Here is a 13680-nt window from a genome sequence, read left to right as displayed (position 1 = left end):
TTCTTTCGGTCACTACCCATAGCTCATGACCATAGGTGAGGGTAGGAAGGTAGATCGACTGGTAAATTGAGAGCTTTGCCTTACGGCTCAGCTCCTTTTTCACCACGACAGACCGATGCAGAGCCGCATCACTGCGGATGCCGCCCGATCCGCCTGTCGATCTCACGCTCCATTCTTCCCTCACTCGTGAACAAGACCCCAGATACTTGAACTCCTCCACTTGGGGCAGGATCTCTCCCCCAACCCTGAGAGGGCACTCCACCCTTTTCCGGCTGAGGACCATGCTCTCGGATTTGGAGGTGCTGATTCTCATCCCAGCCGCTTCACACTCAGCTGCGAACCGATCCAGAGAGAGCTGAAGATCACGGCCTGATGAAGCAAACAGGACAACATCATCTGCAAAAGTAGTGACCCAATCCTGAGTCCACCAAACCGACCCCTTCAACACCCTGGCTGCGCCTAGAAATTCTGTCCATAAAATTTATTAACAGAATGGTGACAAAGGGCAGCCCTGGCGGAGTCGAACTCTCACTGGAAACGGGCTTGACTTATTTCCGGCAATGCGGACCAAGCTCTGACACCGGTTGTACAGAGACCGAACAGCTCTTATCAGGGGTCCGGTACCCCATACTCCCGGAGCACCCCACAGGATTCCCGAGGGACACGGTCGAATGCCTTTTCCAAGTCCACAAAACACATGTAGACCGGTCGGGCAAACTCCCATGCACCCTCAAGAACTCTGCTAAGGGTGAAGAGCTGGTCCACTGTTCCGCGACCAGGACGAAAACCACACTGTTCCTCCTGAATTCGAGGTTCGACTATCCGACGGACCCTCCCCTCCAGAACCCCCGAATAGACTTTTCCAGGGAGGCTGAGGAGTGTGATCCCTCTATAGTTGGAACACACCCTCCGGTCCCCCTTTTTAAAGAGGGGGACCACCACCCCGGTCTGCCAATCCAGAGGCACTGTCCCTGATGTCCATGCGATGTTGCAGAGGCGTGTCAACCAAGACAGTCCTACAACATCCAGAGCCTTAAGGAACTCGGTATCTCATCCACCCCCGGGGCCCTGCCACCAAGGAGTTTTTTGACCACCTCGGTGACTTCAGTCCCAGAGATGGGAGAGCCCACCTCAGAGTCCCCAGGCTCTGCTTCCTCATTGGAAGGCATGTTAGTGGGATTGAGGAGGTCTTGAAGTACTCCTCCCACCCCACCCACGCGTCCGAGTTGAGGTCAGCAGCGCACCATCCCCACCATATACGGTGTTGACACTGCACTGCTTCCCCCTCCTGAGACGCCGGACGGTGGACCAGAATCTCCTCGAAGCCGTCCGAAAGTCGTTCTCCATGGCCTCTCCAAACTCCTCCCATGCCCGAGTTTTTGCCTCTCATTTTAGTTTAATTGTCAATTTTATACTGACCCTATGTGTACGAGTGGTCTCTGCAATGGAATGACTCCCCATCCAGGGTTGCTTCTGATGGCGGTTGGATAGGCTCAGGCCCCCCACAGGTCTGAATTGAATTAACCAAGTTTGACAATGCTATGTCATTTTATCTTTATATTATTATTATATTTTTCCTGTGGTTTAATAATATTTGATAGATGGATAGATTTGAAAGGCACTATATAACACATATAGATAGATAGATAGATAGATAGATAGACAGGTTTCAGAATGATATGTTATGTTGTCTTTATACAGTATTATTATTATTATTATTATTATTATTATGTTTTACTTGTGGTTTAATGATATTACAGTATACTGTATAGATATGAAAGGCACTGTATAACAGATAGATAGATAGATAATGCACTATATATTTGATATATAGATAGATAGAACTATATAAGACAGACAAACAGTTTCTGCAGTGGACTAACTCCACATCCAGGGTTGCTTCTGATGGCGGTTGGAGAGGCTCAGGCCCCCCGCAGTTCTGAATTGAATTAACCAGGTTTGACAATGTTATGTCATGTTACATTATCATTATATTATTATCATGTTTTACCTGTGGTTTAATAATATTTGATAGAGAGATATATATGAAAGGCACTATCTATCTATCTATCTATCTATCTATCTATCTATCTATCTATCTATCTTAGATAGATATGAAAGGCGCTATATAACATAGGTAGACAGACAAATTTGAAAGACAATGTATAACACAGATAGATAGATAGATAGATAGGTTTGAGAGTGATATGTTATGTTGTCTTTATATCATTATTATTATTATTATTATTATTATTATTATTATTATTATGCTTTACTTGTGGTTTAATGATATTATATAGATATGAAAGGCACTATATAACAGATAGATAGATAAATATGAAAGGCACTAAATAACAGATGGACAGACAGATTAGACAGTCTCTGCAGTGGACTAACTCCCCATCCAGGGTTGCTTCTGGTGGTGGTTGGATAGGCTCCAGCTCCCCACACAGCTCTGAATTGAATTAACCAGGTTTGACAATGCTACGTCATGTTACTTTATCTTATTATTATTGTGTTTTACCTGTGATATTTGATAGATAGATAGATAGATATGAAAGGCACTATATAACATAGATAGATAGACAGACAGGTTTGAGAATGATATGTTATGTTGTCTTTAGGCGGCACGGTGGCGCAATGGGTAGCGCTGCTGCCTCACAGTTAGGAGACCTGGGTTCGCTTCCCGGGTCCTCCCTGCGTGGAGTTTGCATGTTCTCCCTGTGTCTGCTTGGATTTCCTCCGGGTGCTCCGGTTTCCTCCCACAGTCCAAAGACATGCAGGTTAGGTGCATTGGTGATCTTAAATTGTCCCAAGTGTGTGCTTGGTGTGTGTGTGTGTGCTCTACGGTGGGCTGGCACCCTGCCCGGGGTTTGTTTCCTGCCTTGCGCCCTGTTTTGGCTGTGATTGGCTCCAGCAGACCCCCATGACCCTGTAGTTAGGATGTAGCGGGTTGGATAATGGATGCATGGATGTTGTCTTTATATTATTATTATTATGTTTTACTTGTGGTTTAATGCTATTATATAGATGTGAAAGGATCTAAATAACAGATGGATAGATAGATAGATAGATAGATAGATAGATAGATAGATAGATAGATAGATAGATAATGCACTATATATTTGAAATATAGATAGATAGAACTATATCAGACAGTCAGACAGACGGACAGTTTCTGCAGTGGACTAACTCCACATCCAAGGTTGCTTATGATGGTGGTTAGATAGGCTCCAGCCCCACCAATGCTCTGAATTGAATTAACCAGGCCTGAGAATGTTATGTTATTTTTTACATGTGGTTTAATGATATTAGACAGACAGACAGATAAATAGAACTTTATTTGTCTCCAGGGGTGAATTTAGCTTTTTAGAGAAACTCTTTAAATAATTCAATACAAAAATAGATATAAAAATAAATATATATATACACTCACACTATCATCTGAACACACACCAAAAGAAAGACAACTTCTGACTTGACAGCCTCAGACACAGTTTTGCACTATACAGGCGAATTGCTGTTGGTGTAAAGAAGCCCCCGTTTTCTTGATACACTTCTGCTGAAAAGTTTGCTGCTGAAAGATCTTAGTGTTAGTGTTGTTTGGTTTTAATTCTGGCCTTTGGTACCACCTTCAGGGGTTCCAGAGTGCGTCCCATAACCGTGCCTTCCATTTTAATTAGCTTGTTGATTCGGTGGTCCTCTCTGGATATAAACTGGAATGTATTTAGTGTAACATATTTTTTTGAGAAACTCACATTTGTTGCATTTTTTTTTTCCAGTAAAGTGATGTGCTTCCATCCTTGGTCGGATATCACACTTCCACTGATGCAAATCTCTGAAATTAAAAATGTAATTGAAAAATGGATGGAATTAATCTGGGAACTGGGAGAAAAATACCCATGGGTACAGGTAAATACATTAGAACTTACATTTAAGTTTTAGACTTTACCAGATTAAGGAAAAGGATTAAGTCCTTTACCATTGGCTATACTGTAGGTTTGTTTTCTGTAATATAAGTCATATATTTTAGTGTTTGAAACTTTTCATGGTAGGAACAGTATTAAGCAGTGTAGGTCAGTGATAGCCAGTTGGAGACCGTGCATGATTAGGGGGCCACATTAGATGAGGTCCATTTGGGTAATTTAACCAGGACATTGGCATACACATTACTCTGTCTAAAAGATACCCAGGGATATTTTATGACCACACAGAGTCCGGACCTCGGTTTTATATCCCATCCAAAGGTTGGCACCATTTTCTCAGCACAGTGTCCCCGTCACTGCACTGGGGCATTGAGATCCATTTACAGACCACTGGATAAGCTCCCCCAGCTGGCCTCAAAAGCTTGTGTTTCAGAAAATATCAAGCATTCCTAGATGGTCTCCCTGGTTCAGTTACTGGCCAGTCCCAAACATGCTTAGCTTCAGGTGAATTATCCGTTCTGAAGTGCAGGTGGTACGGCAGCTGGGATAAATGGTGAATTTTGTCTATTGAAAAGTAAGCCTGCAGCACAATAAAGTGTTAAAAAAAGACAAAGGATTTGAATACTTTCTGAATCCACAGTAATAAACAAGTAATAAATAGAAAAAACATAATAATTCAAAATTACAAAACAGAAAAAGGAAAAAATCAGACTGTAAGAACCAACGTCCAGATCAGAGTTTTCCTTCTGGTGTTGCTTATCCCAGCAGTCACAGTGAATGAGCGGACTCTACAATGTCCTTCCCTGCCTTGCACCTGATGCTGCGGGGACATTGGATTAAGCCGTTTTAAGATGTTGGGTCAGATTATTTTGAAACTTGGATGGATAAACAAGTCTGCTGTGCTATATCAGAATAATTAGAATTGATTGTAATATACTGTATAAGAAAAATTTTTAAGCATAGTAATTACACTGATTCCTGATGTTAATGTTTAGATTATATTATGGCATACAAATGCTCACCAGAAATGTATTTAGTTTTCAATTCTGCTCAACTAACGGTTTCAGTGTTATACCCAAAATTCAATTTCAGCTGGTTCCATGTTCTTAAGAGGGGCTATCTCTAGGTCACATATTTCTGCTCTTCCAGAACCTGCGATTAAATAAACATTGTTTACCCAGGAAAGTGACTGTGATGAATTACTTGCATTAAAAAATAGCTTTCTGTCTTTCTCTAGCATTAGAGTTATAGATAAATAATGTAATATCTCAATACAAAACTAGTGAAGGAAGCTGAGTAGAAAATGATAAGAGAGTACGATTTATCTACTGTTTTTAATGTCACCATGTGCTATTTTTCAGATTTTTGAGAACAAAGGGTCAATGATGGGCTGTTCAAATCCTCATCCACATTGCCAGGTATGCAATATTTTACAATATATTGGAATTATCAAACTATTATTATTATTGTTTTTGCTTTGGTATTGTTATAATTGCTTTTAGGTCAGCATGCATGATATGGTGCCTTTTTCTGGTACCTTTCACACTACTCCAGTGATCTATAGGCGCTTTTCCACTGCATAGTACGGCACAGCACGGTTCAGTACAGCTCACCTTGGTTCGGCTCAGTTCAGCTCGGTTTGCGTTTCGACTGCAGTTTAGTACCGCTTTAGAGTGGGCGGGATTATTCACATGTCGTTATAGTTGCGCCGCCTCTACTGCCGTGACACCGTGGAACTTTTACAACAACACGCAGACAACGACAACACTTTAGCTCGACGATGCGCAAGGGTAAGCATCTAAAAAAAGCACATCACTAGCTAACTTTTATCACTGTTGCAAAGCATAAAATGAACTTAACTGCCAGTGTAACATTAAAATGCTGATTCTGTATATTACAGATCTTCGACATTTTGCAAAAAAGTCGCCGCAACAGACCATCTGTTTGGACATTTAACCGTGCTTCACAGTGGTGGGATGTAATTGTTCCTGGTTTTACAAACACTCAGTGGCTGGAGAACTTTCGAATGTCTGAAGAAACATTCATCCACTTATGCAACAAACTGCGTCCAGCGATGGAGAGACGGGACACAAACTTCCGCGTGTGTGTACCTTTAAAGAAAAGAATAGCCAGTGATGCAGTAATGACGATTTTCTCCGGCCAATCAGTGACCAGCAGAGTTTACACGTCCGCGTTTTGGTAACGGTTCGGCGCTTGGAACCTCGACTGAGGTGGTACTAAAAAAAGGACCAGGTACTGTTCCCAGTGGAAAACCCCCCAAAAGTGAGCTGAACTGAACCGTGTCGTGCCGTACTATGCAGTGGAAAAGCGCCATATGTGCTCCTGGTCCTGGTGGCAGAGGGTATTTTTGAGTCAGGAAAGGACCACCAAATAAGTATAAGTACTCTGAGGAAGGAGCTGTGAGGAATACCTTCTAAAATCTTTTGTAACATGAACCAACAGTGGTAACTGGTCATTTATTCATCAAACACCACAATTTCACCTACAGCCCTGCAAACTATAACCATCTATGACTTGTGTCCATCCTATCTTGGTAATTAAGAAAGTGGTGAGGTCTGCTCCAAAGTGTTTAATCATCCACCGTCATTTGTAACTATATACCTGTAAAGCAATATGGCCTTTCTCAGCTCCTAAATTTAGAGGCATTATGTCTGTCAGAAATTAAAAAATGGATGAGTATAAACTTTCTGCTCTTAAATGCCAATAAAACAAAGTTATTGGTTGTTATGCCATCTGAATATGGACAATTGTGTGAGAGCTGGACTGTATATATTAATTGCTGTTCTATTTCCGAACGCTCGACCATCTAAAATTTTACAGTGTGATCTTCAACCCTCGTCTCACATTTCAGCCTCATATCACAACCTTTCTCAACTCCTAAATTTAGAGGAATTATGTCTGTCAGAAATTAAGAAAATGGATAAGTATGAACTTTCTGCTCTTAAATGCTGATAAAACAAAGTTATTGGTTGTTAGGCCATCCACATACGGACAATTATGTGATAGTGAATCAGGAAGTGCAACGGATTAGCAAGGAGGAAGTAAGGACAGCTATGAAGAGGATGAAAAATGGAAAGGCCATTGGTCCAGATGACATACCTATGGAAGCATGGAGGTATTTAGGAGAGATGGCAGTGGAGTTTTTAACCAGATTGTTTAATGGGATCTTGTAAAGTGAGAGGATGCCTGAGGAGTGGAGAAGAAGTGTACTGGTGCTGATATTTAAGAATAAGGGGGCTGTGCAGTAACTACAGGGGAATAAAACTGATGAGCCACAGCACATATGGGAAAGAGTAGTGGAGGCTCGGTTAAGAAGTAAGGTGATGATTAGTGTGCAGCAGGATGGTTTAATGCCAAGAAAGAGCACCACAGATGAAATGTTTGCTCTGAGGATGTTGGAGAAGAGGAGAAGTGTACAGAAGGCCAGAAGGAGTTGCATTTCTTCTTTGTGGACCTGGAGAAAGCATATGACAGGGTGCCTCGAGAGGAGCTGTGCTATTGTATGAGGAAGTCGGGAGTGGCAGAGAAGTACATAGGAGTTGTACAGGATATGTACGAGGGAAGTGTGACTGTGGTGAGGTCTGCAGTAGGAGTGACGGATGCATTCAAATTGGAGGTGAGATTACATCGGGGATCGTCTCTGAGCCCTTTCTTATTTGCAATGGTGATGGACAGGTTGACAGAGGAGATTAGACAGGAGTCCCCGTGGACTGTGATGTTTGCTGATGACACTGTGATCTGTAGCGAGAGTAGGGAGCAGGTTGAGGAGACCCTGGAGAGGTGGAGATGTGCTCTAGAGGGGAGAGGAATGAAGATCAGTAGGAACAAGACAGAATACATGTGAGTGAAAGAGAGAGGTCAGTGGAATGGTGAGGATGAGGGAGTAGAGTTGGCGAAGGTGGATGAGTTTAAATACTTGAGATAAACAGTACAGAGCAACAGGGAGCGTGGAAGAGAGAGGAAGAAGAGAGAGCAGGCAGGGTGGAGTGGGTGGAGAAGAGTGTCAGGAGTGATTTGTGACAGACGGGTATCAGCAAAAGTGAAAGGGAAGATCTACAGGACCTGGGAGACAAAGTCATAGAGGCGAAATTGTGTTGGTTTGGACATGTGCAGAGGAGAGATGCTGGGTATATTGGGAGAAGGATGCTAAGGATAGAGCTGACAGGGAAGAGAAAAGAGGACGACCTAAGCGAAGGTTAGGTAACATAGCAAGATGCAGAGGACAGAAAGATATGGAAGAAGATAATCCGCTGTGGCAACCCCTATCGGGAGCAGCCGAAAGAAGAAGATAATGTGAGAGCTGGAGTGTTAATATTAATTTCTGTTCTATTTCTGTCTCATATCAAGGCCTTTACCAAGGTAGTATTTATTCATCTTAGTAGTACTGCAAGAATCTAATCTATTCTATCTTTTCATGATGCTGAATCTTTAATACATTCATTTGTTTTAGCTAGACTTGATTATCGTAATGCTGTTTTCTCGAGTCTTGCTATTTATGGTACTATTTATGCTCCTATCCCCTACTCTATCTTCAGTTTCTTTTTCCGGTGTCTTTTTACTCAAAGCACCGTGATGTTCCAACAGTGATGGATTAAAAGCCAGAAGTCTGCATGACCATCATCATCAAGAGCGTCCGTGAGAACCCTAAATACAAAGAGGACTATTTCATTTATGTTAGGTAGAGGGGACTGGGCGGTCTCGTGGCCTGGAACCCCTGCAGATTTTATTATTTTCTCCAGCCGTCTGGAGTTTTTTTGTTTTTTCAGTCCTCCCTGGCCATCGGACCTTACTCTTTTTCTATGTTAACTAATGGTGTCTTATTTTAATTTCTTATTTTGTCTTTTTATTTTTCTTCATTATGTAAAGCCCTTTGAGCTACTTTTTTGTATAAAAATGTGCTATATAAATAAATGTTGTTGTTGTTGTTGTTACTAGAGGTCTTCAGCTTGTTCAGAATGCTGCAGCTAGAATCTTGACAAAAGCAAAAAAACAAATTGAGCATATAACACCCATTCTAGCTTCTCTTCATTGGTTACCAGTGCAAGCAAGAGCTGACTGTAAAGTTCTTCTTTTAACGTGGAAGACGTTGCATGGACTTGCACCTCTTTACTTAGCTGAGCTAATTGCACCATAAACTGTGGTACGTCCTCTTTGCTCTCTTAATCTTGGTCTTTTGGTCATTCCTTCAGGTAAGAAAAAAATCAGTCAGTCACAGAGCATTTGTTCTCTTTAAATGGCATTCCATTATGTGTAATAGATATTTTTAAATCAAGACCAAAAACCTACCTTTACTCTTTCATTACATGAGCCTTAGAATTCAGTCAGGTCTATTATATTTGAAAATTTTTTAACTGTTTTAATTATTTTTGTTATTATTAGCATTAATCCATCTGAGGTCATGCCATAATACAATATAATAACTTGGTCCATTCCTTGCAGCCTAGGGTTAGAATGAGGTAGAAGTCTACGTAATGGGGTAATGGTCAGCGCCTTTCTTAGGATGTGACGTGTTCCAAGCAGTGTGATCTTCTGTAATTCTTGTATTTTGAGGTTACCAGTGATCTGTTGGGTATATTTCTCCATTCCTTTCTTTATAAGTCCGAGGGCTGCTATCGCTACTGGTATTTTTGTGGCTTTCATTCCCCACATTTGTTCAATCTCATTTTCGAGGTCTTTATATTTTGCCTGTTTTCTGGTTACTTTAACTGAGGTCTGTGATTCAGTCGGGATGGACATATAGATGAGTAGGCAGCTTTTTTCTTTTTTGTTCTTAATAACGATGCCTGGTCTGTTGGCCTTTATCTCACAATCTGTTTGCATTGGCACGTCCCACAGGATTGTGATGTTATCGTTTTCTGTTACTGCTTGGGGCTCATGCTCATAGCATTTTTCTTTTGTGTTGATGTTGAATTCTTCACAGATGTTCCAGTGCAGTTATGTGTCAACCTTATTGTGTCTATGAAGGTATTCAGTTTCGGCCAGTTCAGGGCATCTTGCTTTGATATGGTCAATGGCTTCCTAGAATTGACCACATATTCTGCATGCTGGGTCTGTGCCATCTTTGAGGATTTTGGTCCAGTAGTAGTTGGTCTTGATAGTCTGGTCTTGGGCAGCGATAATAAAGCCCTCTGTTTCGGATTTTAGCCCATTTGTTTTCAGCAATTTGTTGGTCAGTTGTTGGTCTACATCTTATTCACCTAATGCTTTGGTTGCTGTCTATGCATTTGTTTCTTGTTCCTGTTTTTTGTGATAAACCCAGGGCATCAAACCCCAACATGATCATAAAAACACAGTCCTTTATCAAAAATAAACAAAGGTTTTACTTAAATACCTCCAAAAGTATTACCAATACACCCAAAACACTGGTCTTTTTCTCTCCACAATATGTTCTCTCACCATTGCACTGCCCTCCTCCAGTCAAGTGTTGCCTCTCTACCAACCAGCTCCGACTCCCCTGAATAAGGGAGTGTGGTCCCTTTTATTACAGACCCGGGAATACTTCTGGTGCCAGTTCGATTGCCCGATGGAAGTACTTCTGGGTCATATGGAAGTCCATTATTTGAATAGGGAGCTTGTTTCCCTGGAACATGCCTTCTTGCGGCATCCCATGACCCCAGCAGGGCTGCCCTGCCAGACTACATTTCCCAGCATGCCCTGCTGGCTTCCCACTGGGTGGGGATATCCAGGACTGCTGCTATCTAGCGTGCTGGGGGAATAACAGTGTGGCATCTACATCTTATTATTAGTTACTTGTTGAGATACCTTAACTTTTAATATTTTAATGTCATTTTCTTTTTCCTTCAACATTGATGTTGTTACTTTACGTCTTCTCCCATATATTGTTCTAACTCGTACAGCGTATTGAGACCATGCTGCATGGTGCTTTTGCACTTTAAATAAAATTGGTTAATTGATCGATTAAGGTGACCGGGGCAAGTGTTTAAAGAACCATAACTAATAAAGCTGTTATACCACACTCCGAAGTTAGATAAGACTGCTAAAGCCAAAGGGTTTCTAGTCACTGCATGTATACTCAGTAAGCCATTTTGTCAAAAACCAGAAAGAATGAACCACAGAGTGACATTGTCCTTCTCATGAGTCCTGCAACTGCTGGGGTAGATTCTGTCCCCCAAGACCTGGCCTGTGCTTTGAGCTGGTTTCATGACAAATAGATGAGTAGATTTTGGACCTTGTCATTACTGCACCTTATTTGAGTCTATCCTCTGACTCTGCACGAATGAACCAAGGCGTGAGCAGCTCTCCGCAGCTTAGTAGTTTGCACAGTCAGTGGCATATCCTGTGCCACCTTTTGCATCCAACAAATTACTTTTATTTTACAGAGCTACTTTTCTACATTGAACAACATCCCATGGTATTTTTCAGATATATCTTTACATCTTTTTTTTTTAACATGGAGCATGGGCAGTTTAAGTTAAATACTTGGGATCACACGGTGAGTCAGAAGTGGGAACTGAATAGGCAGCCATGTGTTCAAAAGCTCCGTAAGCCACACTGCCTGTCAAAGTTTGCTTGCCACCATTAGAGGTAAACAGAACCCAAATGTAGAAACAAGAAAGTTCTTTAAAAAATTAAAAGCAGTTAAATTCAGTTTATTCTTAGAAACGTTCCTTCCATTATAACACCAGCAATCTACACTCAGAACAAACAAAAATCTCTTCTTCTTCTTCTTCTTTTGGCTGCTCCCATTAGGGGTTGACACAGCGGTTCATCTTCTTCCATATCTTCCTGTCCTCGTCACCTTGTTCTGTCACACCCATCACCTGCATGTCCCCTCTCACCACATCCATAAACCTTCTCTCAGGCCTTCTTCTTCTCCTCTTCCCTGTCAGGTCTATCCTTAGCACCCTTCTCCCAATATACCCAGCATCTCTCCTCTGCACATGTCCAAACCAATGCAATCTCGCCTCTCTGACTTTGTCTCCCAACCGCCCAACTTGAGCTGACCCTCCAATGTCCTCATTTCTAATCCTGTCCATCCTCGTCACACCCAATGCAAATCTTAGCATCTTTAATTCTCCCACCTTCCTGCACTGTCTCCTGTTTTTTTGTCAGTGCCACCGTCTCCAACCCATAATAACATAGCTGCTGTCACTACCGTCCTGTAGACTTTCACTTTCACTCTTGGAGATACCCAACGAACAAAAAAAAAACTCAGTCAATCCTAATACCATTCAACTATGTTCTAGATTCAGATTCTTTTTATTGTCATTGCACTTAGTACAATGAAGTTGCAGCAGTCCTAAAGCTACATTCACATATAATTAAATTATAATAAAATACAATATAATACAATACAATAGAATAAAGGAGGGCATGGCGGCACCGTGGTAGCACTGCTGCCTCGCAGTAAGGAGACCTGTGGTTCACTTCCCGGGTTCTCCCTGCGTGGAGTTTGCATGTTCTCCCCGTGTCTGCGTGGGTTTCCTCCCACAGTCCAAAAACATGCAGGTTAGGTGCATTGGCGATCCTAAATTGTCCCTGGTGTGTGCTTGGTGTGTGTGAACCCTGCAGTGGGCTGGCGCCCTTCCTGGGATTTGTTCCTGCTTTGCGCCCAGTGTTGGCTCGGATTGGCTCCAGCAGACCCCCGTCACCCTGTGTTAGGATATAACAGGTAGGACAATGACTAACTGACAATAGAATAACTCAATATTCCACTTGGGTATAATGCACATATGAATTGAGTGCAATAACAGAAATAAATAAATAATATAACTTGCATAGAATGTAAACATGTACTTGTAGTGAAATAGTGACTGTTGTTACTTTGGTCATTGTCAATCATTATAAGTGTTTAGTAGTTTTAAGTTCTCGTATGGGGCGGCACAGTGGCGTAGTGGGTAGGTATGGGGCGGCACAGTGGCGTAGTGGGTAGCACTGCTGCCTTGCAGTTAGGAGACCTGGGTTGTTCGCTTTCCGGGTTCCTTCCTGTGTGGAGTTTGCATGTTCTCCCCATGTCTGCGTGGGTTTCCTCGCACAGTCCAAAGACATGCAGGTTAGGTGTATTGGCGATCCTAAGTTGTCCCTAGTGTGTGCTTGGTGTGTGGGTGTGTGTGTATACCCTGCCGTGGGCCGGGGTTTGTTTCCTGCCTTGTTGTTGGCTGAGATTGGCTCCAGCGGACCCCCATGGCCCTGTGGTTAGGATATAACAGGTTGGATAATGGATGGATGGAAGTTCTCATATAGCTTTGGGGTAGAAACTGTTCTTAAATGTGTTTTTCTGTGATTTGGTGGACCTGAACCGCCTATCAGAGGGCAGCAACTCAAACAGGCAATGATGTCCAGGGTGAGAAGGATGTTTTATTATCTTGGATGCCCCGTTGTGGCAGCAAGAGCTGAAGAGTTCCTCCAAAGAGGGCAGGGTGCAGCCAAGAATTTTCTGGGCACAGTTTATGATCCTCTGAAGGGCTCTCATGTCTGCCAATGAGCTGCTGGCATACCACGTAGAAATGCAGTGTGACAACACAATCACAATAGAGCAGCGATAAAAGGACACCAGCAGCTTCTCCTTCAGGTTGTTTTTTCTGAGTATCTTCAGGAATTAGAGTCTCGGCTGTGCCTTCTTGATTGCCAGTGTGGTGTTTATAGACCTTCTGCAACATGCATACTCAGAAACATAAAGGCAGGAACTCTTTCTCCATTGATTCAATATCGACACCCATCCCTTATGGAGAGCTATGCGAGCAAAAAAGCTTAGGGAGAGGCTGCAACTTGA

The 13680-nt window shown here is 42.3% G+C and overlaps 1 protein-coding gene across 1 annotated transcript in view; it reads left to right on the top strand.

Moving 5' to 3' along the window:
• galt (galactose-1-phosphate uridylyltransferase) overlaps nt 1-13680 on the top strand; it is a 249190-nt gene that overhangs the window by 57759 nt on the left and 177751 nt on the right. Inside the window, exons 5-6 of the mRNA XM_039759657.1 lie at nt 3783-3912; nt 5288-5344. Of these exons, the coding sequence (XP_039615591.1) occupies nt 3783-3912; nt 5288-5344 (187 nt within the window). The remainder of the gene's footprint in view (nt 1-3782; nt 3913-5287; nt 5345-13680) is intronic.

This window comes from Polypterus senegalus, chromosome 7 (genome assembly GCF_016835505.1).
Source record: "Polypterus senegalus isolate Bchr_013 chromosome 7, ASM1683550v1, whole genome shotgun sequence".
NCBI lineage: Eukaryota > Metazoa > Chordata > Cladistia > Polypteriformes > Polypteridae > Polypterus > Polypterus senegalus.
Note: the sequence above shows the minus strand (reverse complement) of the source record. Positions and strands in the feature narration are given on the sequence as shown.